At 44.2% G+C, this 27,140-nt stretch overlaps 1 protein-coding gene and 1 pseudogene across 1 annotated transcript in view; both read right to left on the bottom strand.

Moving 5' to 3' along the window:
• The window catches only part of TRPV1 (transient receptor potential cation channel subfamily V member 1), a 76,881-nt gene that overhangs the window by 6,405 nt on the left and 43,336 nt on the right, over nucleotides 1-27,140 (bottom strand). The window contains exons 9-13 of the mRNA XM_088453675.1: nucleotides 16,496-16,579; nucleotides 13,025-13,095; nucleotides 10,525-10,690; nucleotides 5,350-5,416; nucleotides 4,501-4,811 (exon numbers count right to left, since the gene is read on the bottom strand). Of these exons, the coding sequence (XP_088309801.1) occupies nucleotides 4,501-4,811; nucleotides 5,350-5,416; nucleotides 10,525-10,690; nucleotides 13,025-13,095; nucleotides 16,496-16,579 (699 nt within the window). The remainder of the gene's footprint in view (nucleotides 1-4,500; nucleotides 4,812-5,349; nucleotides 5,417-10,524; nucleotides 10,691-13,024; nucleotides 13,096-16,495; nucleotides 16,580-27,140) is intronic.
• Nucleotides 23,735-23,854, bottom strand: LOC148481333 (5S ribosomal RNA; annotated as a pseudogene).

The raw sequence follows: 27,140 nt of genomic DNA, 5'->3' as shown, positions 1-27,140 counted from the left end.
GCCTATACCTATCTCTCCACCCTTGGTGCCTATACCTAAGCCTCCCCCTTTAGTGCCTAACCCTATCCCTCCCCCACCCAAAGGTGCCTAAACCTAACCCCCCTGTCTGCAGCCTATCCCTCCCCGCAGCTAACCCGTCCCGCTATGCTCACATTCGGGATTCCGGCTGTAGGGATTTCGGACAAATTGGTGCCCCAACCAAAGTTATCACATTTTTGGGTGTTACTAAAAATTAAGATAAATATTTTATTGTTAGAAGTCTCAGCTGCACCTAAGTTATAATTAAAGGACTTGCAGTTCAGTGCCTGATAAGCCATTAGACTGATTAGGCTGCAGCCTAGTGCGCAGGATTTTTGGTGGACGGCACTGAGCTGGCAGCCAGGGAATAAAATGGAGACCTAATTAAATCTATGCTGGTGGTGACTACAGAGCTTAATTAAAGTTATTGACCATCCCAAGGCTGTGTGAGGGCAAAGACCTGCAGCTGTCAAAATGAACTATTTAGTAATCATGGATGGTCTGAGACTGATGGTGAGTGGTATCATGATCGATGGGCAGCCACCAAGGGTATAAAATTGATGGCTGAGCACGATTGTGAATCACAAATGCGTTTTGTGCATGTCCAGGCACTGACTGAGCATGTGCCAAACACAGACCATTGATGGCTCACCAACAATAGCATCTGTATGATGGTTTAAAACCAATCGACCATCAATGGTTAACACAAGTTCCCATTATTTCCTTGGTCACTTAGCTTCTGTAGTAAGAGTTCAACTGATGTGTAGGGATTGCTGTAGATTGCTGGTTCCATCAAATCCACATACTTAGAAAATCTAAGTAATGTGAAATTAGAGCTTTACACAAATAACTGCAGTGCTCATGGTAATTTAGCATAATAAGTGTGAAATAGACCAGCACCACAATCCCAGCTTATCAGTGACATGGAGGAGCAGGAGCAGGCTGGTTCACAGGTAAGAAGCCACTGGCTGCCGTCCCTTTCTGTGATCGGCCAGTGCTCAGTGTGGGAATGCTGCAGAGAAGATAACACTGATTCAATGACACTATTGGGTTGATCCTGAGTCTGTCAGTTTTTTTTATGACGGTCGCCAGTCTTTGACTTTATGCAAATGCAGCTGCAAACTCCTTCCCTGGTGTACATCCATGCGGCTGACAAACTGCTGGAGAACCATCAGTTTAGAAGATGCTACTAAACACATCGTTGTCCCATTTTATAACATGTGAGGAATAGAAACCTTCAAATTTATCAAGCTGGAACTAAAACCACCAAAAATAGCGAGATGGATACAGCAGGTGAGATAGTTCCATAAGCTTCACCTATCAGTAGATCATATATGCCTACTCTCCCGATTTGGCCGGGAGCCTCCCGAAAATCGGGTGCTGCTCCCATCCCCCCGGAATAGTAGGCAAGCCCCCCAGCCCCTCAAGTGCCCCCCCACAATGCAGCCACAAATTCTGACGCTGACGTGATTTGCGCTGAATCGCTTCTTGATGACCACGCCCCCTGCTTCACAATGCCGGAAATCTTGGCATTGTGTAACGGGGTCAAAATGACATGATTGCGCGGCCACTCCCCAAGCTTCGCCCTTAAAGGCCTTGTCATGTGCCCGGCCACATCCCTCTTTCTCCGAAGGGGGCAGCCAGGATGTCGGCAAATATGCAGTAGATGCAGAGGCTCAATAGATTTATAATGATGGCAATCATTATGTATTGATTAAGGAAGCAACTAACATTAATACATCTCTTATGGGTGCAACATTATTTTATGAATATATTAGGGGCAAAATTAATTTTACATTTTTTAAGAGTTCAATATTATTTATTACTTATATTCAGTGCTTTTTTTCTATGAAAGATTTATAGCAGCTTCCACACTTGTGTACAGAGGCTTATTTTATTCATTTCTGAAATGATTTCACTGATTTCTTCCTGTTTCTGGAACTAGTGATAAGAATTAATTATTAGTTCAAAAGAAAAGCTGCCGCCACTGCGCACCCCTGAGTACCACCACTAAAAAGCGCTGATTATATTAAAGGGGTAAAATAAATTTTTCATTGGAGACACTAAGATGTATTTATAAACAACACTTATTATTTTTTGGCACTATAAATTGTACCCACATCATTAAATAATAATTATTGCCACCATCATTCATAATGCATTTTTATTGTATAGTACAGTATGAGCGTCTTCTACCTGCTTTGTGGAGTCCACCTCCCACCACTTTACAAGCTCTCTTTCCAAATAAACTTTTTTAAAAATGTTTTTGCTAAAATACTGCTCACGTTGACCATATTGGGCCTGAGTTGCACGTAATGCAGATGCAATTCTGCATGCCAGCTGTGAATGGAATGCGTACTAAATACTAATGCGACTGTCTGTACTGTGAGTCCCATGTATCTACTGTATATGATCGCACAACCATCATTAATATCATCAGCACTTTCATCTACATGATGCTAGGAGCAGGAGTTGCAATTTAATTTAATGTCCAACATGCATACACACAAGTCAGAATAGACAGTAATTATGACACCTCATGGTACTATTGTGTGTGCTCACATTGGTGTTACCAAGTTGCCACCCAGAAATGCCCATTGAGCGCATAGAAACTAGGGATGTGCGCCAGACCATTTTTGCTGGATTTGGATTTGGCTCTGATTCGTCATCCGGCTTTGGATTTGGATTTGTCAAACCTGCCGTGACTGGCTTTGGATTTGGATTTTTTCCTTGAAATTGCCAAAAAAAGCTAAAATCACATAATTTTTTTTGTTCCTAGAGTATTACTAACCCCAATAACATTCATTTCCAGTCATTTACAGTCAATTTAGAACACCTCACTGCTTACAAAACTGTTTTCACCATTATTGGCCAAAGGCTGCAGTGAGCTGACTGGTTACTAAGCGACAGAGCAGCGGCACAGACACCGCAGTTTAAAGCAAATCTATGAAACATTGCCACACAGCAGTGACAGAAATGAAAGGTAGTGCAAGATGGTATGGTCCTTGGAATGAAATGGTGTATAAATAGTCAGACACATCTGCATTTGCCTATCCCCCCCCTGTTACCTCCCACAAATGCTGACTATCTGTCACTTTGTGAATTAATCCTCTGTGCAACAATCGCTGTGCATGCATAGTGTGGCTTACACGCATTCGCAATGCAAACAATCGTTTGATCTGCGTAAATATCGGCATTGCGTAAATAATGCCTACAGCCCGTGACGTATGCGCCCACATTTGGACATGCGTGTGATTCAGCCCATTGTTTGCTGAGTGATGAGTATGAGATGAGACTCTGCAGTGTCCTTATTACATGTGGTATCGGTATGTATACTGCATTTATTACACTTATCAGAGTGCGCCTGGAAATACAGGGGGTCATTCAGACCCGCTCGCGAGCAAACTTTGCTCGCGAGCGGGTCGATGTTGTTAGACTGCGCATGCGCACAACGCAGAGAGCTCCGTCGTGCGCGAGACCCGGTGAGCGACGAGAAATACGTCGCTCGGCGTCTCGCACCAAAGGGGGCGTGCTGTCGATGGTGACTGACAGCACGCCCCCTTTGGTGGGCGTGCCGGGGGCGTGGTGGCCAGACAGAGGCGTTCCCATGGGAACGCCTACCGTCTGAGTCCGGCCCCACTGACATCAGTAATGATGTCAGTGGGAGTGACTTTGGCTCTGATAGACCCAAAGTCACTCCTGGGCTTGCGGCAGTGAGACCCTACTCGTCAAAGACCATCGCGACCATCATCATGGATGCTCGGTATAGCTGTGGGTGGTCACCCACAGCTATATGAGCATCCAGAAGGACGCTCCATTTTCATGGAGGAGGGCCCTGATTAAGAGCGAGCGCTCTGGTCAGAGCATCCGGCTCTGAATCAGGCCCACAGTCGGGTGCATAAATATTGGGACATTGACAGAATTTTCATATTTTGGCCTCTATTCACCACCTCAATGGCTTTGAAATGAAACAAACAAGATGTGCTTTAACTGCAGACTTTCAGATTTAATTTGAGGGTAATTACATCCAAATCAGGTGAACGGTGTAGGAATTACAATGGTTTCTATATGTGCCTCCCACTTTTTAAGGGGCCAAAAGTAATGGGACTATCAACTCAAAAGCTAATGACTATGTAACCCCCTCCCCGATATAGCAAGGAACACCCCTACAAAATGTTCTTTCTCCACCCATTCATGTCATTCCAGTGATCTCCATTCTGCTCTGTTGTAGATGCACAAACCTTGTTCCTGCTATAGACCAGCAGATTTTGCACAGCACAGCACTGCAGTTTACTGTATCCAGGCTCAGGATAGACTCACATTTTGTCCCTGTGTTTAAAATTATGTTATTATTTCCCTTATATAATGTTAACTCTGACACTGTGATAATGGTCCGTGTAATATACATAGTCAAAAGTAAATGATACAAAATAAGTTTGTTTGTTTTTTGCAGAAGGTTCTAAATTTCAAGAACTACACTACCTGCAGCTTCCAGATGCCTTTACTCTCCTGAGCGATCTTGTTCACTGTTTCTCCCATGAGAGCTATGAGCATGTTAAGTAGGAGGATATAGGTGAGTATGACATATGTAATGAGTAGGAAGATAAATATGGTCTTGTACTTGTAGTTCTCAGTGAACTCCAGGTCTCCCATTCCAATGGCAAACTTGAACAGCTCTTGGGAAGTGTAGTACAAGTTGTTGTAGGATGCAGGATCAGCTTTACAGCAACGCTTTGTGAAGGACGTACTGGTTTCATTCTTACTGTCTCCATCCTCAATAAGGGTCACCAATGCTGCAGGACAATGTTTAACACAAGGAAACACATTTTAAAATAATAAACTGTTTATTAGAAAATGGTGATGACAAGGTATATTAACTATATTACAAAATGTGACTTAAATTAATACATGCTATTAATACAGTGTACACTATGCTTACTCTACAATAAGTTAGAAGTCATTGTTCAGCAATCATCTATTGGAATTATATGTTTTGTACATTGACACCTGCTGGCTATAAATGGTAATGCAGCTACTGAACTATTAAAGCCCCCCAAAAATATTTAAAAAAAACCCCAAAAATACAAATAAAGACCTATAATTACCCGTTAAGTTCAGTGATTATGGTGATAATGCAGAGCATATTGTTATTTTATTCTACAAACCCCTTGACAACTGAACCGATACTGATGCCAACTTTTCTTTCATTGCTACTTTCCATTTGTCAGACTGTTGAGATCTCATTTTAATGACAATTTTAGGTAACCTGATGCTTCCAGGCTTCAATATTCAAAAAGACAAAGCGCTATCTGCTGAGCCAATCAGCCATACCTGCGGCAAATCCAATGAGGAACAGAATGTAGACAAACATGAATCGGAGCATATCTCTTAGGATCATCTGTAAAACACACAATCACATATACTTAACAGTGCATATTTCCTCTTTGCCTGTTTAATCATCTCATCAATGTAGAGCACTTTGATCTCAGGTATGTAACCGTAACCTCAATCAACTAAGCAAAGACCAAACAAGTTAAAGTTTGATTGTTTCAATCAGAGGCCCATTTCACACCTATTTGTGTGTTGCGATTGTCTACAGATTGGTTGGCCTAGTCTACTAATTAGTTGCAGGTTAAAAATAATAATAATAATAATAATAATAATAAAATATATATATATGTATATATATATATATATATATATATATATATATGTGCATCATGACCTGATACAAAAATGTGTTTTGGTAATTCACCTGTTCACATGTACAAAGTAATCTCTGAGCAATCTCTGCCTTTTTTTTAAGGTGTTTATTTTCAATTTCAACACAATAAAATTCAATATGTAACACTCGTTGACACTGAGGCAGTGCCATTGCAAAAATGATACACTCTAATCATAGTGAATAAAACATAATGACCCTATGTGAATACCTTACCAGACATTATGAATATTCACAAATTATCCATGCAGCCTGTACATATTATGTATGTTAATATATCATACATTAGGGCAGTGTAGCAAATCGAAAGGGAGTCTGAGGATTTCCTTTTCATTATCAGAGCCCAATGGGTATAAAAACAATTGTGAATGGCATAAAATCCTTGCATAGGACTTAGTATTACCAACAAAGATATCTAAGGTTATTGCACTCATGTCGAATAAATTTCACACTCATAAAGTATTACCAGTTTCGGTTGTGGGGTGAAGGTCCATTTAGTATATTTGTATTGGTGTAAAGTAAGTTCTGAATTTATGTTGGATTAATACATCATTAGAACAAACGACACATATCAAATATATGTCTGTTACTTGTTTCCTATCATCATGTTAGTGAAGAGGGGTTGGGAACGTGATAATGGCGATGATAATGCCGGTGGTCTGAATCCCGGCAACTAAATCCCAATGGTGGAAAGCCCAATGCATGCAGCTAAGTATTCTAATCCTTCCCCTAACCCCCCAACACTAACTCACCCCAACTGCAGCCTAAATCTAACCTTCCCTTTCAGCAACCTAGCCCTAACTGCCCCCCCCCCCCCCCCACACAGCCTAACCCTAACTGGCCCCTACCGCAACCCTAACTCTCCCCCTAACTCACCCCAACCGCAGCCCAGCCCTAACCGTCCCATCCCTTCCACACTGCCTAACCCTAACTGCCCCCTACCACAATCCTAACCCTACCCCTATCCTTAATCCTAACCCTAATACTCACCGTCAGGATCACAGCCATCAGAATTTTGGACTCAAGATTCTGACTGATGCTGGGATTCCGGCGCTGGGATTCTGTCCGTTTACATTGTATGCGCTGAGATGCTGTCTACATCCCATAAAGAGGGAGAGTCCACCACAATTTCATGCTTTTATCAAATCGGCTTGGTAGGCAGCTTTGAAGAAGTGCATAAAGATTAGAGATGTGCGCAGACCCCTGTATTTTGGTTTTAAATCATTGTGTTTTGGTTTTGGCAAAACCACCCACAAGTGTTTTTAGTTCGGTTTTGGATTTCTATAAAAATTTATGAAAACTGCTAAAATCATGTACCGGTAACTTGGACCTGTCTTTGTTCCTATAGTATTATTAATAACATCAAGAACATTAATTTCCTGTCATTTCCAGTAGATTTTGACCACATGACAACACCTGAAATCATGAGGGAGGGACTTACATGCAATCCAAAACACGCAAGATACGGTTTTTAGATCCGAGTTTCAAACTTGCGAGAAGACTCGAGTTGGGACTCTGTTCTACTTGGAACCTCAAAGTGATCCAAGCCAGGACTCAGTTCTGCTCGAGACCCCGATGTGATTTGAGCCAGGACTCAGTTCTGTTCAGAACCCCAAAGTCATCCGAGCCAGGACTCAGTTCTACTCGGAACTCCAAAGTGATCCGATCCGAGACTCCGTTCTACTCGAAACCCCAAAGTGATCCGAGCCAGGACTCGGTTCTGCTCGAGACCCCGAAGTGATCCGAACCAGGACTCAGTTCTGTTCAGAACCCCAAAGTCATCCGAGCCAGAGCTCAGTGCTACTCGGAACTCCAAAGTGATCCGAGCCGAGACTCAGTTCTACTCGGAACCCCAAAGAGATTCTAGCCAGGACTCAATTCGACTCGGAACCCAAAAATTCAGGTGTGTTTGAACTGCTCACCTCTAATAAATATGTGTTTTAGATAAGCTGAGGCAATTCCTCCAGTAAATCCTATAGACTCCCTGCAATGAGTTATATAGTATGTGCAGATGGCATTGTAGGACTTTCAGTATCTAAGAAAAGCTGTACCATTAGAATATATTAATATTTATGCTCAAAAAGTGAAAAATTAAAAAGAGTAATCAATATGCTTAACAACATTTTTAACCCTGTTTATTCTGTGAATCTGCTTAGTTTCAAAACACAAAATTGTCATTTGAACTTTTGAGGTGCCACAGCCCATGGGTGTAACTATAATAGATGCAAGGGGTGCAGCTGCTATGGGGCCCAGAGATGAGGGGGGAGTACATCTTCCTTGTCAAAGTTACATGTGTAATATACATTTTTCACCACTGGGTGGTCTTAACCACCCATACAGGGTTAAACATGCATTCATTGCTCTGTCTAAAACCTCCAACAGACTATCCCAGTGATTATCGCTCACCTGGCTGCTCACCCAGTCAGCCTGACCAATTACCTGTACCTGCTACCGCTACCACTCCCTATATACTTCCAGGCCTAGGAAAGACTCATTGCCTGAACAACTGTGTACCTTCCTGAGGATCGTTCCAGGCTCAGTGTCTCCTGTGTTTCCAGAGCTTTTTCCTGTGGATACTCTCCTTGCTGAAACTCAACCATTACCCACTTGTGCCATCACTGTTTGCCTCTCAGCGCTGCAGCTTCCATGCCGCATACAGATAACCACCGGGACTGTTTACTATCGCTGCTGTATACCATCTCAGCGCTGCAGTTTCCACGCCGCACACAGACCACTTGGTCTGCATTCCATCTACCGCTGTGTATCATCTCTCAGCGCCGCGGCTCCCACACCGCACAAAGACTGATCATTGTTGTCTGCATTCCATCTACTGCTGTCTACCATCTATCAGCGCTGCGGCTCCCACGCTGCACACAGACCGCTTCCAATCCCAGCTCCAGTTCTGCCAGTGTACCTGCAGTGCATACCACCTGCTGTTGCCACACATCTCATCACCTGCCTGGATTCCACTCTCCATTGTGCGGGCATCATCTGGACTGTGTTGCAAGTATCACTACACTCTGTGGCTATAGTGGGTCACTGCATAATGTAGGTTGACTATTTTGTTTATCCTGTACTGTGTGCTCTTGTCTTGGGCTAATAGTCAGCATTGGGGTTCCAGGTCTGGAGGGCATGATCGGGTCACAGTCTTTTAGCATCAAGGTGTTCAGTACTGTGTGTGCCTGAAGTGTCTCTCTATTCTAAGATCCCCTTCCGGATTATGGTGCAGGTCTTGCATCAGAGCTGTACTAGGGATATAGCTGCATTAGTTCTTCCCTGGTTACATAAGACTCCAATTCCTGGCTTGGTTCCCAGGTCCAGACATTCAGTACTATACTGTTTTGAGTTCAGGTTCTTCTTGTCACTGGAGTAGTTCTCTGGGCTGATTAGTCCTTAGAACATTAGGTGAGAGGCTGCCCAGTAGCTTGGGTTCCTGTTCCAATTCTAGTATCTTTGCATTTCTCCGGTCCGTGATACCTAGTGTCTCTAGTCCGCCAGTGCCTGTATTACTTATGAGTCGTGGTATCTTGAAGCCTCCCCGTTTCCTGCACTCCTCAGTTAATACCCTTGGCCCCGTGCCAGATCTACAGATTACTAGAACCGTGACAGGGCCATTACAAACTTTTGCTATGGGGCCTTCAAACACCTAGTGATGATCCTGCCACAGCCAATTCAGTTTTGTGTACTCAGGGCCTGGTGTTAGCCATAACAATACGTATACCAATTAGTAGCCTAGGTTGTACATATACATATTTGACAAAATTTAAGCTGCTTCTTCCTTTATAAGCATATTAAATGTACCAATTAAGTAACAAAATAGGAGTCATGCAAATGTAAGGAGGTTATTGTTTTATTTTATTTGTTAAAATAAGATATGGGGGGAGATGTATCAAGCCTTGTAGAGATATAAAGTGGATAAAGATAAAGTACTAACCAATCAGCATCTGTCATTTTACAGGCTGTGTTTGAAAAATTACAGGAGCTGATTGGTTGGTACTTTTTCTCTCTCCACTTTATCTCTCTTCAAGCTTTGATACATCTCTCCCTGAAACACAGGACAGGCATGAAAACGTTATGGAGATAAACCACATAAATATATAGATCCCCCTGAGCAAGCTGAGAAGTAACACAATCCAAACTTTTAGTTTGGTTTTAATTGCAGAAAATAATGGGTTTTGTTTGATATAAATAAAAGCTGATAGCCATGAGTGCTGAGGGAGGGAGTATGGGAACAAATTACCAGTGCCCATGCCTTCCAATGATTTACTACCTAGCCGCCCAACCAGCCTCGGAACTTCATCCCTGGCGCCCGGAAGCAAAATCTGGGACGTTCAAGTGCCCACTAAGCAGTACAGTCTATGTAAATGACCATGCCTTGCCTCTATAATGTTACAGGCAGCACACATCCCAGACTACAAAGATGCCTGACCAAGACCCAGCTTCCTAGGCTGTGGGCGCCAGTTTCTTTACACTTCCTCTCTCTCTTTGTGCCCCTGCTCCCACATCCCCCCACCCCCTCTCTGATACACATGTATGATTCTAACATGTTTGGACCAGTTTCCACATACACAAACTGGGACAATCTAGGTCATTTGATAATATTTTAGGTTGTGAAGAGAATTATCATAAATTGTCTCCACTTATGTTAGTAAAAGTGAAGGCAAAGCAATGATAGATTTGCAAGGTGGACGTTATATTGTCTTTAACCTGTAGAAAATATGTATAACTCAATGTTAACAATGTACATGAAATTGAACAAACACAAATACATTTTTGTTACTGACCTTCTCAATCATCACAGCATAAATCCCCATTTGCTGAAAGCCCCGGGTGAAGTACAACACATTGACCCAGCTCATCGCTAAGCAAATGACCATACAGCCCACATATTCATGTCTTCCGATAAAGTACAGGAAAGTGGCGATCAGGAGGAATAGAGCCTGACAAAAACTGGAAACAAAAAGAGACACCTCATAAGGCTGCCACATAAGGCTGACACATTTGTGTAACATAAAAAATGCGCATATTGGTTCTGCACATGCCCAGAAAACAGCGACTAGAGAGGTGGGATGGGGGAGGGAAAGAGAAATCTAATATGGTTCAATGGAAAACTCAGGCCCTTAGTTCTGTGTTGGGCAAGGATCTGCCTCTTTTGCTGTTTGATTCCCTCCCTTCCACAATTTTTTCTGTGTTGGCTCTTGGGGCGGGAAAGTACAGCAGTGATATATTCTGTAAGCTGTATAATCGAAATAGCCAAGAAAATAGCAGTGTGATATGTGCAATGTGCCTGGCATCTGGGCTGTGCCATATGGCTATCCATTAAGCATATGAAGTCCTTGGCAAGTTGGCAAAGATCATAGGGGGCTGACTACACAGTGAATGCTGTACTAGTGGATTAAGGCAAAATCTTGTACTGTTAGGATCGGAGCGCTGCACCCTATACAGTGGTTAAATGTATTGTATTAATATAATCTGGTGTCTCCTAATGATATGCTGGCTAACTTCTCTTTTTCAGTGCCGTCCTCGATGTTCAATCCGGTCGAGGCCGAGTGTCATCCAAGTCACTGGAATTAGCGTCTGTGTGGATACTGCAACAGATATTATTACTTTGCCTGATAATTGTCGTGTGGTGTAGATCTCCAACGCGTTTTGGCTTTCGGCTTTTTCAAGGAGTTCATTTAACCTCACTTGTGACACAGCAATGTTACATCTGACACTGCATAGATCCATTGCATGCATCCAGTGCTCTATTATTATTGTTATCTGTATTCAGTAAATGAACATTGGGGTAGATGTATTATAGCGGCACTTAACGTGCCGCTATAACGCTTCGCGCTTCGCCTCTTTACCGAGGCGAAGCAGGAAGCACTACCGATGAGATGTATAAACATCTCATCAGCCGGAGAGGGGGAGCGTTAACTCCCCCCTCCGGCGCTACCCGCTAGAGACAGCAGCGTATCAGCCTAGTGCTGATGCGCTGTGTTTCTTCCCGGCCGACTCCACTGAGCATGCACGGGATCTCGCAAGTATCGCGAGATCCCCGCGTGGAGCCCGGGAGCTGGTAGCCGCCGCAGCAGGGACAGCGCTGTCCCTGCTGTGGAGATAGGGCAGCGCCAGGCTGTAGCTGTCGATAACGACAGCTACAGCCGGCCGAACGGTCAGACGATCTTTCCGTTCGTACATAGCCCAGGCTATCAGCACTGCTATCTTGTAGATAGCAGCGCCAATAATGACAGGGGCGCATAGCGCCCCTGTCATTTACCGCCCAGACCCCTGATCATACATCGGGGAGAAGCGGTAACAGCGCACATAACGTGCGCTGTTACCACTTCTGGGTTTCGTACATCTACCCCATTATTTCATCAGAGTGTACCGTTCAGTTATTTGTATTTATGTCTCTATAATTTTATTAGGAGACACCAGTTCATTATATTAATACAATATATTTAACCACTGTATAGGGTGCAGTGCTCTGATCCTACCATTTTTAACAAACCATTTAAGAGAAGGGACATCTACACCCTTGGAGAAGCTCCCCAAAACAGGATATCGCTTATCTTGGAGCGCAAGGTCGTACTTTTATATTAAAATCTTGCATTGAGCCACTGGTCCAGCTTTCAGCACATAGGGCCTGATTCAGTAAGGATCGCAACTGCGATTGCAGTAGCACTTACGCACGCAGTCTCACTGCGATCAAATGCCAATCCACTGCGATCGCTATGTCGTCGCAGCACTACATAGGGGTGCCCACTTTACCCTATACACATCCGTAATGTTTAGTAAGACTGCAAAACCATCGGTACAATCGAGTACAATCTCAGCCTCACACTTGCACAAGGTCAGACCTTACTCAGAAATTGCTAACGTCAGCGCACGCTATGAGCCCTCAAGCTGCGTATGGCATCGCAGTGGTTAATTTATGCACGCCCCTGCAATGTGTTCAAACACACTAGCATGTCAGCGTTTCGCCGACCTCCTCGTCACCACCCACAAACGCCACTTCCTGTCAATCTGCCGTGAGTCTGCATAGTCACTGTGATCGCAGTACCGATTGCAGTGGCCAGTTCGCGCACTGCGATGCATACACATGCGCCGTACGCACGAATCGTCCGATTGCATGCGTATTAGCAACTGCGATCCATACTGAATCAGGCCCATAATACAGAATGCCTAGTTTGTCAATGAGGATGATCCAGCACAATTCTAAAGTCTTACTATCTTGTGTGTTGTTTAGGTTTCACCATTGCTGAATAATTAAACCGTAGCAACAAATGAGGGACTTACAACAACACTTCGCTGTAACTGTCGATAAGTAGTGTCTTCAGGGACAGGTGCCTCTGCATGAAGTACTGGATCTAAAGGGAAAAAAATCTTATTTTTTTTAACCTTTTTCACTTTTTGAAACTATTAATTCTGAAAATACTACATAAAGTAATTGGTACAGAATAGTCATATTTTGAAAATTATGCAAATGTAATCGGCATTCAGGCATAATGGCTGCTTCCCACAACTTGAAGAAATCCACGTATAATGCATACCTCCCAACTGTCCCGATTTCAGCGGGACAGTCCCGTTTTACAGGCCCTGTCCCGCTATGTAACCCGCGGTCTGCAGTGTCTCACGAGCGGGGGGAAGTTGGAGAGGACACCCTCACACCGCTGCTCTGCATAGTTGAGCTGCAGCAGTGAATGAGTGATCCACATACATATTTCTGGCTGGAGGACTGTGAAGTAGGGATGGACATCGATGGTCGATATTTGCCGACCATCAATGTTTTTGTTGTGATGGTAGTGTTTTTACCATTCAATGGGGGCATTTCGATGTTTGCCGCCATTCAATGGTAATGATTCGATGGCCTTGTGATGGTTGTCTTTTGTTTTTTTTATAATGCTGAGAGCTGCGCTGTCCCTGCCTGCAGCTCTCAGCATCGGGAATCTTGTCATTAGAGCTACTCCAGACCCCACCTCCAGTCCCTTTCCGTCTCGCCCCCAGTCCTGTCCCCTGCCAGCTGCAGTAAAATGTTATTGCACATGCGCAAACAAGGTCTTTTGCGCATGCGCAAGTCAAATGAATAGTTTTTCCCATTGAGTACTGTTGATGCGATAGTTACTTACCTCGAATCTAAAGTTTTGCTGGTGGAAGCCCAGCCATCATTTGATGGTGGGCTTCCGAATTCCATCCCTACTGTTCAGCAGCACCCGTTGCGCTGGGCAAGCCCCCATCATGACGAAAACAAGGCGTGGCTCGCGGTTCGGAATTTCCAGTGAGGTCACGCCCCCTTGTCAATAGGCCACTATTTCCGGGCACGTGCCTTGGGTGTGCACAAACATCAACTGTTGAGAGGTATGTGTAATGTGCATTTCTGTAATAATGCTATTTCCTCCAATCTAGCATGGGATGCAAGGCCTGATACCCTGTGGTTTGGGAGAGCCCCCCCCCCCTTGCCCCACCTAGCATCTGCTGTCTCATGATGCTTCAGTGCTCACAGCTTGGAAATTGTAGTTAATTTATGGATGCCTACTTGTCTAGGGTGTTCGTGTAACGTGTTTGGTTAGTTAAAACACAAATTCTAGTTTTAATACGGAGGACATTAGGATATTCTGGATGTAATTTAAACCACTAGGCAGATCAGTTTGGTAGCATTAGATTTGGCAGTGAAGAGTTAATCTTAGTTTCTATGCTTAGGTTTCAGCCAATATCGAGCCTGTTTTTTGTTGCTAAGGCTGGAGTGTAGGGATCTTAGGAGCTCATTCAGACCCGCTCGCTAAGGTGCATAGTCTCGCTGCTGCCGATTGTATGCATTGTGCGTATGCATAATGTGTATGCATTGCAGTGCGCATACCTAAGTGAAAGTTCACAATGCATTTGCTCGCTGCGCATAGACAGCCCAGCAGAGTGAGTGACAGGGGACGCTGTTTGTAGGTGGTAACAGGGGCTGGCCATTAAAAACGGGGGAGTGGAGGTGCAAACGCAGGCGTTTTAGAGGTGTACATAATTAAAAGACAGCGTCAGAGTACACGTCACCTGGCTTGTTTTTACACTGAAGTGCTCGCAGTGCTTGCGGAAGGGTATGGTCAACCTCAAGCCCTGCAATCGCATCCGATGTACCGATGGTTGCATACACATCCTGGACATGAAGTGCACAAGTGGCACAAGACAGGCTGGTGGGTGTCTCTAGACACTATGTGATCGGTGTCTAAGAAATACTGAGTGTGCTAATGCATTGCTGTGCGGTAGCTGTGCCTACGCAATTTGCATACACATCGTGCGAGCGATGGCATCTAGTCAACGGCTCTAAATTAGGCCCTTAGTTCTGTGTTAGGGAAGGATCTGCCTCTTTTGCTGTTTGATTCCCTCCCTTCCACATTTTTTTCTGTGTTGGCTCTTGGGAGGGGAAAGTACAGCAGTCCAGTGACTATCTTGCTGCATGTTGGTTAGGTATACTCCTTCAATACACCGGGTTGGCTGATTTTACCCTACTGGGGTCAGCGGCACTGTCTTCCCGGCAGGCGAGACAGTGTATTGGCATGGGAGTCGGGTATCTTGCTTGCCATTAAAGGGCTGTAAACTTAAGACAAGTGGTCATTGATCAACTTGCCGTGCTTTCCTTTTGTCACCATACTTTGGGCTCCATTTATTAATGAACATAACCCCTTGGGCGCTTGCTAATGGGGTTATGCCACCTTTCTGCATTTAATAAACAGCGGTAATCTAAGATTACCGCTGTTTTCACAGCATCGCTCTCGCTATATTTTAGATGGCAAGAGCGATGCAGTCCCCATTGCTGACAATGGAGACCCGGCAGTGCGTTTCCGGCTTCAGCAAAGACTTCCAGGCACTGCCGTGTCCCGCTGTCATGCATATGCGCAGACGGACCGTTGTGCATGCGCATAGCACCGGAGCCCCATTGCTGGCAGCGTTAGGCTGCCAGCAGCCAAGTGGAGGACCTCGCCGAGGACTTTGCTGGACTTTGCGGGTCCTTGCCGGAGGGGTACAAATTAATAAATACTAGTGGCATTTTCGATTTTATCACAGTGATACTAAACGAAAATGTTTTAATTCGTTTATAAATGGGGGCCTCAATGTTAATTTTTATAAAAAGATGACCTGTTTTATACGCCACAAATGGTTGTCCGTGTGCTCATTCTTAGTGACGTATATCAGATTATGAAGTTACACTGCACTTCATGAGTGGCAGGCTGACATCTGCAGCTACTGTAGGGCGTTTAATGTGAGAAATGGAGCATCATCGGCAGGGGCGTATCAAGAGAGGAGGGGGCCCGTGTACATTCCCCATCCAGGGCCCCCTCCTCTCTCCCCGGTGGCCGGCAGCGCACTGACTGCAGCAGTAGACTAGTCACTAGTCTGTGCCCAGAGTCTACTGCCGTGGCAGCCATTTTCCAGGTGTTTTATGCAACGCTGCTACAGCCGACGCTGGACTTCAGAGAATTAAGTATTTAAAAATATGGGTGCAGGGTGTGCGGTGTGGGCCCCCCCTGGACCCAGGGGCCCGTGTGCACCATGATCATGGGAAGGCAGAAGTGATGTTCTCTGGAATGGGGGCATTCATGGCAACCCAATAACAGCTGAATCTAATCTAAGCAAATTTGTACCCAAAAAAATCATATTCTAATGAAATGTATGTTTAAAAATGTAATTGGTCATCATGTGTGTTACTTTCCCAATGAGATGCTATGTAGTCTAGTGATGTATTTGCATGATAATACTGGAGGTGCTCTTATATGAATCACTTACCCCTCTAATAAAGAAATAGATTCCTCCAATCACAGTGATTAATTCTCCAATGGTGCGAAGATTACTGTCTACTGGGAATGGGGGCTGAGTAACACAGATATACAAAACACAAAAATATATAATATTATAAACTACCACAAACAGGCTGATACACATCAGAATTACACCATTCCCTTATTTTGGTATTTATAGCTTATTTTAATATAGAATATATCAAAGAGTTTGAATTTAGTATGAAAAGAATATAATGTATTTTATTGTAACTATAAATAAGAACAAAGCATTTTTACCCATCCCTAATTAAACCCAGTGTGATATCCTTGACATTATTTATTATACATATTTACAAATCAGCTCAATAAATTGTTTAGTGTAGTTTGCCAATGACCGGTGATACAGAGGACCTCATTCAGAGTTGGTCGTTGCGGCCGCACGGTCGTACACCACCGATGTTCGCTAAACTGCGCATGCGTAAAGTTCGCAATGCGCAGGCGCAAACTAGCTGTTACGATCAGAAATTTCTCTCTCCTTGAACACAGCCAGGTCGTTAGTTTGAGTGACAGAATGAACCGTTTGTGGGTGGTAATGGGAAGGTGCTTGTGAACGGGGGAGTGGAGATCCAAACGCAGGCGTGCCTAATTATGCGAACGGCGTTTAATGGGAGTGCATAATTAACAAAGTAGTGTCATGGCACATGTGACATGGGAGGTTTTTACACTGACTTGATCGTAGTGCTTAAGAGAGGGTATGGTCAACCTTAAGCTCTACGACCAGCTCCGATGGTTCCCGATGGTCGCGATGACGTGTGTTGTGATCGAGAAGGGGGCGTGATTTAGTCTTACGGCCGCTTCTTACCCTCGGTCATTCAGCTAACGATCTCATCTTAGGAACGCAACTTGTGATCGCTTCATTTGCATATCCGGCCCCTTTCCCCTACGACCGTGCGGCCGCAACGACCGACTCTGAATGAGGTCCAGAGTTACAGAGCTTCTCTGAGCTGAGACTTTGGAGGTTGGCTGGTTCCTCTGCAGGCCATACATCAGACCAACTTTCCTCCAATCATCCAACTGACCAACCATCCAACTTGTCTGTCCAACTAAAACGGTTCTCCACACATCTAACCAACTTTTCATCAGCCCAGCCAACCTGCCAGCTTTTTTATCAGACCGGCCAACTTCTGTCCAACTTGTGATATCCTTGACATTATTTATTATATACATACTGTCACGACCAGGGTTCCTCGGCATGCCGGCCGGCAGGTATTACCTGTGAGGACGCTATGGCGAGGGGCGTCTGGTGGGGTGCATTGGCTGCGCGTAGTCCTGTGCGGGCATACTGTCACTCTAGTCTGGTTAGGCCTGGTGGTGCTTCCGTTCCGCTCTGGCATGGGTGCCGCCATCTTGCCTCCGGTCATGTGACCTAGTCGCCCTATCCTGGTGTGTCACATGCTGTCTCTGGCCTGTCACAGTGCAGCACTGGGTATTTAAGGGAGTGCCGAGCTTCCTCTCATTTCCAGTGCAACGTGTTTCTCAGCGAGAGCTGAGAGAGTTCCTGTGCTCTTTCACCTGTCTGTTGGGATCATTACCTAGCCTGCTTCACCCTGCCTGTTCCAGCCCCGCTGGCTCCTGCCTCCTCCTTTGCCTCTCCCTTGCCTGAGTACCTGTGTCAGCTGTTAAAACCCTGCACCTTGCCTCCACTTGCAGTTCCCCTGGACATTATTTCTCAGCCTGCAATTCATTTCAGCCTGCCATTCACTTCAGCCTGCAACTCATTTCAGCCTGCAATTCTTTTCAGCCTCACAAACCCTGGAATACTGAACTACCTTCTTATATCACTACCTGGACTTTGTCCCATTGCTTCACTACAGTTTCCAAAGTGCACTTTATTGCTATACCCAGACTTTTTGTTTTTTCACACTCATGTCTGTTAAGCCACTCATTAAAAACTCCACGTTTATTTTTAAATCTGCTTCAGTGTCTGATCCTTTTACCACCACGGGCCCAGAACCTCACAATTTGCACTGGCCCCATGGACCCGGCCACAGGACAGGAGTCTGGTGTAGATTTATTCCGATGTATTGCAAATCGCTTGGAAAACCTGGAAGCTATGCAACATCAAATGGCTCAGTTTCTACAAGAAATGTCCAAACGACAGGATAATCTGCAAACCTCCTTGTCTACCTCTAATGTAACTATAGTTACCTCTACTACTCTGCCTGATAATACCAGTTACAGGGCATCCCCTCGACTACACCTTCCTATGCCAAGTAAATTTGATGGCAACCCCAAGCTCTGCCGCGGATTCCTGAATCAGTGAGATATACATTTCACCCTACAGCCTGACAACTTTCCCACTGCTAGAACCAAAGTGGCCTACCTTGTGTTTCTGTTGTTTGGTCCCGCCTTGCATTGGGCTTCCCCACTCTGGGGGCATTCAGATTCTCTACTGGACAACTATACAGACTTCGTAACATCATTCAGGAGGATTTTAGATGAACCTGGGCGAACTGTATCAGCCTCATCTAGCATTATGTCACTGAAACAAGGCACCCGTCCCGTCAGCCAATATGTAGTACAATTCCAGATTTTGGCATCAGAGCTCAAGTGGCATGAGGAAGCCCTCATCTCAGCTTTCTGGCATGGGCTTTCCGACCGTCTGAAGGATGACTTGGTCACCCGCGACCTTCCTACTAATCTCAATTATCTGATTTCTCTCTGTAACAAGGTCGATCTCCGCTTTAGAGAATGTCAGGCCGAGAAACAAAGAACTGACCGTACTAAGTCCATCACTCTTCCTTCCTCTACCTGTCCATCTCCTCATCCTACAGATGAAGAGCCAATGCAGGTGAATCATACCCACCTCTCCAGAGAAGATCGCCAGAGAAGAATATAAAAAAAACTCTGCCTATACGGTGGAAAATCGGGTCACCTGGTGGCCCCCTGTACCCGCAAGCCGGGAAACGCCCGTTCCTAACTGACCCTGGGGACATCAAGTTAGGAGTAATCTGTCCGTCCCCAACTTCCAAAGACTTTGTCCTGATCTTGGCCATAGATGTCAAGCCTAAACCTGCCTTTGTCACTGCTCTACTAGATTCTGGAGCAGCCGGAAACTTTATGACCTCTAGTCTCGTTGATAAATTACGAATTCCCAGTTCTAACCTGGATCATTCAATCTCTCTGACTGCTGTAGACGGACGTCCTCTGGCTAATGGAGTTGTCACCAATGAGACTCAACCAGTGCTATTCCGCATTGGAGCACTCCATTTTGAGTGCCTAAAATTTCTTGTGATTCCTGAGGCTTCCCAAGAACTCATTCTAGGGTTACCCTGGTTGCGTCTGCACAATCCCAGGATAGACTGGTGCTCTATGCAAATTCTTATTTGTGTTTGTCTCTTCATGTACCCCATGTGCCCAGCACAAATCCTCTCATCAAGCCCCAGCGGGTGAGTTGTTGCCTCTACCCATTCCATCACGTCCATGGACGCACCTCTCCATGGACTTTGTAACGGTCTTACCAAGTTCAGAGGGCTACACCACCATCTGGGTTGTGGTGGATCAATTTTCGAAGATGTTCCATTACATCCCTCTAAAGAAATTACCCACAGCTTCTGATTTGGCTCATTTGTTTGTCCAGCACATATTCCGCCTGCATGGACACCCTGCGGAAATAGTCTCAGATCGTGGCGTTCAATTTGTGGCAAAGTTTTGGAGAGCCTTATGTTCAATTCTGCAAGTAAAACTCAATTTTTCCACAGCCTACCACCCACAGAGTAATGGATCCACAGAAAGAGTCAACCAGGACCTTGAGACTTTTCTAAGAATATTCATGTCATCATCCCAAGACAATTGGACCAAGTTACTGCCGGGGGCCGAATTCGCTCACAATGCCTCATATCATTCCTCTACGAATCAAACTCCATTCCAGGTGGTTTACGGTCTTCACCCTCGAGTACCTGAATTCCGGAGCCTGTCGGCTTTTGATGTTCCAGCCATAGAGGATACTGTACAGAGATTTGCGTCCATATGGGCTTGAGTGCGCACTGATTTGGAGAAGACTTCGTTGACTGTAGGGGGAGCTGCAGCAGAGACGCGCAGCCCCTCCAAGGCAGTCCTCCTGATATTCTGCAGCATGCTGATCCTGAGAGGCTGAGAGCTGCTGCCGGCGCCGGGTGACACGGATAGTGAAAGTTCTCCTTCCCCAGCGCTCTGCAGCTTCTTCACCACTGGTAAGTATTGGGGGGGGGGGGCGGAGCAGCATGTCAGCATGTGTGTGTATATGCATCAGCGTGTGTATATATGTGTCAGCATATGTATCTGTTTCAGCATGTGCATGTGTGTATCTGTGTCAGCATGTGTGTATCTGTGTTACTGTCAGCATGTGTGTGCATGTGTCAGCATGTGTGTATCTGTGTCAGCATGCGTGTATCTGTGTTACTGTCAGCATGTGTGTATCTGTGTCAGCATGTGTGTATCTGTATCAGCATGTATGTATCTGTGTCAGCATGTGTGTGCATGTGTGTATCTGTGTTACTTTCAGCATGTATGTATCTGTGTCAGCATGTGTGTATATGCATCAGCGTGTGTGTATATGTGTCAGCATGTGTGTGTGTATATATGTGTCAGCATATATGTATCTGTGTCAGCATGTGTGTATCTGTGTTACTGTCAGCATGTGTGTGCATGTGTCAGCATGTGTGTATCTGTGTTACTGTCAGCATGTGTGTATATGCATCAGCGTGTGTGTATATGTGTCAGCGTGTGTGTATATGTGTCAGCATGTATGTATCTGTGTCAGCATGTATGTATATGTCAGCATGTGTGTATATGCATCAGCGTGTGTATATATGTGTCAGCGTGTGTGTATATGTGTCAGCATGTGTGTGTATATATGTGTCAGCATATATGTATCTGTGTCAGCATGTGTGTATCTGTGTTACTGTCAGCATGTGTCAGCATGTGTGTGCATGTGTCAGCATGTGTATCTGTGTTACTTTCAGCATGTATGTATCTGTGTCAGCATGTGTGTATATGCATCAGCGTGTGTGTATATGTGTCAGCGTGTGTGTATATATGTGTCAGCGTGTGTGTATATATGTGTCAGCATGTGTGTATCTGTGTCAGCATGTGTGTATATGCATCAGTGTGTGTATATATGTGTCAGCATGTGTGTATATGTGTCAGCATGTGTGTGTATATATGTGTCAGCATATATGTATCTGTGTCAGCATGTGTGTGCATGTGTCAGCATGTGTGTGCATGTGTCAGCATGTGTGTATCTGTGTTACTTTCAGCATGTATGTATCTGTGTCAGCATGTGTGTATATGGATCAGTGTGTGTGTATATGTGTCAGCATGTGTGTGTATATATGTGTCAGCATATATGTATCTGTGTCAGCATGTGTGTGCATGTGTCAGCATGTGTGTGCATGTGTCAGCATGTGTGTATCTGTGTTACTTTCAGCATGTATGTATCTGTGTCAGCATGTGTGTATATGCATCAGCGTGTGTGTATATGTGTCAGCGTGTGTGTATATATGTGTCAGCATATATGTATCTGTGTCAGCATGTGTGTATCTGTGTTACTGTCAGCATGTGTGTATCTGTGTCAGCATGTGTGTATCTGTGTTACTGTCAGCATGTATGTATCTGTGTAAGCATGTGTGTGTATATATGCATCAGCGTGTGTATACATGTGTCTGTGTGTGTATCTGTGTCAGCGTGTGTGTAATTGTGTCACCGTGTGTGTGTATCTGTGTCAGCGTGCGTGTATCTGTCTGTGTGTGTGTCTGTATGCGTCTGTCAGCGTGTGTGTTTGCATATCTGTGTGTGTCTGTGTCAGTGTGTGTATGTGTATATGTCTTTGTGTATATGTGTCAGTATGTACTGTATGTGTATATGTCAGTGTGTATGTATGTGTATATGTCAGTGTGTAGGTTTGTGTATATGTCAGTGTGTGTATATGTATCAGTATGTACTGTATGTGTATGTGTCAGTGTGAATATATGTCAGTATGTGTATATGTCAGTGTGTGCAGCACCGTAGCAGGACGACACTGCGCCCTGTGCTGCACTTCCGCCCCTCTCGCTCACCCCCACCCCCCTCCTCCCCCTGAGCGCTTACTTTTCCCTCTCGGAGGTGGGTGGAGGGCGGGGATCTTCGCCGGCATCGCTGGTGCACGCCGCGCAGCATTGCAGGTCACTTTCTGCAGACCTCTCTGGAGTCGGGCAGTTCGTAGCCGGTGCCACTAGAGGATTCCGCCCTGTGCGGAGGCACCGGCCGCACCACCCTCCCTACGGCCCTGAGTGTGTGTTTCTGTCAGTATGTACTGTATGTGTATATGTCAGTGTGTATGTATGTGTATATGTGTAGAAAACAGCGGCACTCACAGGACTTGGTAAATAAGACTCAGGTACACAAGAGGTGTATAGGATTCGACGTTTCAGTCGGTGAGGACTTTTATCAAGAATACAGCAGTGATACAAAGTACATACCTTTTATAGGACTGTGTAACAGTGGTAAAGTGCTATCCGCACCCATCCTGATAGTCACCGGGTGATGACGTCATCAGCGTGCGGCCGGACTGTCACGATGCACGTGGCATCGGGTGTGTGATGCTGGGGAAGATGACGCACACCCACCGGCTTCCACTACAGGGCAGGAGGCGGAGTATATGTAAATGGTCACCAAGGAGACAGTGTATAACATCAGCATGATGAACTAGTGAAGTCCAGCAATGTAATAAGTGCATCAAGGTACACAGGATGCCAACAGGTGTTATGATATATGTTCACCTATTTTTATGTAGATTTATTCCTGAGTGCTAAACAAAACATAACTTATACGACAAATAACATATAGACTGCAATATTCATCGTATGGTACATAATACAGGAAGAATTAAGCAGCACTGTTTCAGATGATGCAATAAATAACAGGACTAAACAGACCAATGATCCCACAACAAAGGCTGGATCTGCTCAATAAAGCATAGGGGTGAAAAGAGAAATCGTTGCTGTACAATGTACAGGTAGCACAGGACTGAGAGGGTGTGTCTGAAAAACCTGCACATATAAATAAATAAGTACAAATATGGAATTAAATGATGAGACAATACTGCAGCAATATAAAGGAAATAGCCTGTGATGAACTGAGGACCGCACCACGTAAAGTGTGGAAATGACCTAAATGACCGAAAGAGGTAGGGAGAGGCAAAAGTTGGAAAAAGTTCAAAACTGTGTATGATTTACAAAACCTGGTATTCCAAGGGAGTCGCCCACCCTAGTACTGACCAGGCCAGACACTGATTCGCTTCCAAGATCGGACGGGATCGGGCTTATCCAGTGTAAGTATGTTAGTAAACCTAGAAAGAACCAACAGCCTCTCCAACAATCATAACCTCTAAAATGGGTCATAGATCACACACATAGGGTGGAACCTTGGTCCAAGGACAAAATAGGCATAGAACCAATCAACCGCAGTGGTTAAAGCAAGAAATACTCATATCCAACGACATAAAGCTGTATAGTGCTCAAATTCAAAATCGGGCACGGCATCAGAAAAAATTAATAATCAAGTGACTAGACATATATTGGGTCTAATAAGAAAATGGTGTTAAAAACATGAAGATATATAAGCAACCAATTGAGAACACCAGGAAAAATAGGCATGATTCACAGAAAGCAGGCAAAAGATAATGTCTCATTGAGCCCCAAAGGTACAACCGTATTCATGTTGTGTATCCACCGTGCTTCTAACTGCAGTAAGCGTTTATCTCTATCACCGCCTCTCTTAGTAGTCGGCACGTGATCGATAACCTTGTGTCTCAAAGTGGCTAATGAATGTTTAAATTCTTTAAAATGTCTTGCCACAGGCTGATCGTTGTCTTTTCCTTCAAGTGCTTGTCTAATGGCCGTGCGCTGCTGCGCCATCCCTATTCTCATCGTGCACGATGTTTTGCCTATATAGGCCAAGCCACACGGACACCAGATGATATAAATAACAAATTTCTCATGCAATTCAGGACATGCCTGATGGGAACACGTCTTCCTGAATGCGGATGAGCAACATGGGAGCCAGTTTCCATGTGTCTGCATGTAGTACAGCCGATACATTTATAGCAGCCAGGCTTGCGAGTTAGAAAATTGGTACCCTGTGGGTCTTCAAAAGTAGAAATGTCATTATGTACCAGCCATTCTTTCAAATTTTTACCTCTCCTGTAGCCCATCATAATTCTGGAAGAGTATAATGGTTTGAGGTTACTGTCAGTGTTGACTACTGGCCAAAGTTTTTTGACAGTAGAATTAATAAAGTTACTCGTGGTGTTATACTGAGAAATGAACATGGTAGGTGGTTTATGAAGACTGTTGGATGGTCGTTCGTTGTGACTGTCATTACATTTCATAAGAGCTCTAGATTTAGCTTTAAGAAGTTCCACTTCATTATAACCACGATTCAGGAACTTTTTCATCATGCAATCCATTTGATCGCTAGCCATCTTAATGTCACTAGTGATTCGCTTGAAGCGCAGGAATTGAGAGTACGGTAAACTCTTCTTGAGCGGTGATGACTCTCAGCGTGCAGCAAAGTATTGCAGTCAGTTGGTTTCGTGTATAGATTGGTGATAAAAGCTGAGCCCGACCAGCTGATGTTGACGTCCAAATAATGTACATTCTGTGTGCTGCATTCATAAGTGAATTTGATGTGTTCATGCATTAAATTGATTTGTTGCATCGCTGTAGAAAATTGTAAAGAGGTCCCAGACCAAATAACAAAAATATCATCTATGTATCTGATGAAATATACAAGATGTTTGTTAAATTCCGGGTTTGATACAAATAACATTTGTTCAATTCTGAACATGTAAACATTGGCGAATGAAGGTGCTACATGGGACCCCATTGCGCATCCTTTCTTCTGTAGGTAGAAACCATTGTCAAAGAAAAAATAGTTCCTAGTAAGGGTTTTCTCTAAGAGTAAAATGAATAACTCAATATTGGGTCCAGTGTACTCATGTTTGGACTCCAAAAAGGTTTTCATATATTCCAATCCCTGCGAATGAGGGATACTGGTGTACAATGCCACCACATCAATGGTACAAAGTAAAAGTTGTGCTGGTAGATCCTGTAGCTGAAGTAATTTGTCAAGTAAAGGAATTGGTGTCTTTCAAAAATGTGGGTTCACTTGTGAGCAAAGGCTGTACATAAAAGTCCAAAAATTTAGATACTACACTAAATAAAGATGCTCTGGCAGATATAATGGGTCGTCCTGGCGGGGAAATAAGGGATTTATGTATTTCAGGTAACGTATATATCAAGGGTACAGTGGGTTTGGCAGTTTTAAGATTCTGGCCCAACTTATTGTCAAGCCAATTATTAGAAATGGCATCATCCAGAATTTCATCAAGCTCTAGTTTGTAGAGATTGGTGGGATCACTTTCCAATTTCATATAGACTTGTAGATCGGACAGTTGTCTATGAATCTCATTTTTGTAAGAGCTAGTGTCTTGCAAGACTACTGCTCCGCCCTTATCAGCAGAACGAATCACAATGTTCTTATCATTACTTAGTGTACGTAAGGCGTTATATTCGTCTTTGCTAAGGTTGAAGTGTGATTTGGGACTATTCTTAGTCTCTAAAGTGACATGGTGGTCTATCAACCTTATAAAGCTCTTGATGGAGGCGTTAAATGATTGGGGTTCAAAGGTGGATTTGCTCTCAACTGGACCTTTAGAGTAAGACAACATATCAGAATCTTTGGTTGCATAGAATTCTTTGAGTTTCAAGTTACGGTGAAATTTCCACAAATCTTGTTTCCAAAGGAAACTATCAAATTTGCATGTGGGCACAAAGGATAACCCTCTGTTTAAAAGACTCATTTCAGCATCTGTTATAATTTTACTGGAAAGATTAACAATTATGTTCTCTTTTTGTAAGGTCTTTTTCCTCGATCTCCTCCCCTGCCCTGCACGTCGCGTGCGGGCCCTCCTCCTCTTTGTGCACGCGTGGATACCCCTAAAGGGGGTTTCTGGGATGCTGGAGTGGGAATGCTTTCTGTGTCACTATGGGACGAATTTGCAGCACTAGAGTAATCAGTGTCAGCGGTAGGTCTGCGTTTGGAAAATTTAGCTTTATAAGGTCGTGTTGAAAGAGCTCTACCAGTTGCCCATGTGTATACACGTTGTTCCTGGTAGTCAAGGTTAACTTTAGCTAATTTTTCTTTTTTATATTTAATTAGATCACGTTTGTAGTCGTTGATCTGTGCATTCAATTTAGTCATCCAATCCGTTGAAGTATCACTGGACAGGATGACAAATGTGAAATTTCAAATGACTTAATTCTGTCCCTTATATCATTAAGTTCCCTGCCTGATTCTTCAATGACAAGAAGTATCAGGTCCAGGGAACATTTGTTTAGAACTGCCACCCATTTCCTGCAGAACTCAACATTGTTTCTCCCTATTGTAGGGATATTTTTAATGTGAAACCCTCTGGGTATTTTTCTTTCCCTGTGGTAATCTGATAGCGTGACCCCGTGAAGGTAGTAATCTACCTCTTTCTTTTTAAGTTTTAATAATGAGTGATACAGTTCATCAGCTGAATCTGATCCTGCAGACTGTAGAAAGGAATCTTTGAAATATAAGTGTTCTGC

Source organism: Taudactylus pleione, unplaced genomic scaffold (assembly GCF_031769625.1).
Source record: "Taudactylus pleione unplaced genomic scaffold, aTauple2 ptg000585l, whole genome shotgun sequence".
Classification (NCBI taxonomy): domain Eukaryota; kingdom Metazoa; phylum Chordata; class Amphibia; order Anura; family Myobatrachidae; genus Taudactylus; species Taudactylus pleione.
The sequence above is the reverse complement of the archived record's forward strand: the minus strand, read 5'-3'. Positions and strand labels throughout refer to the sequence as shown.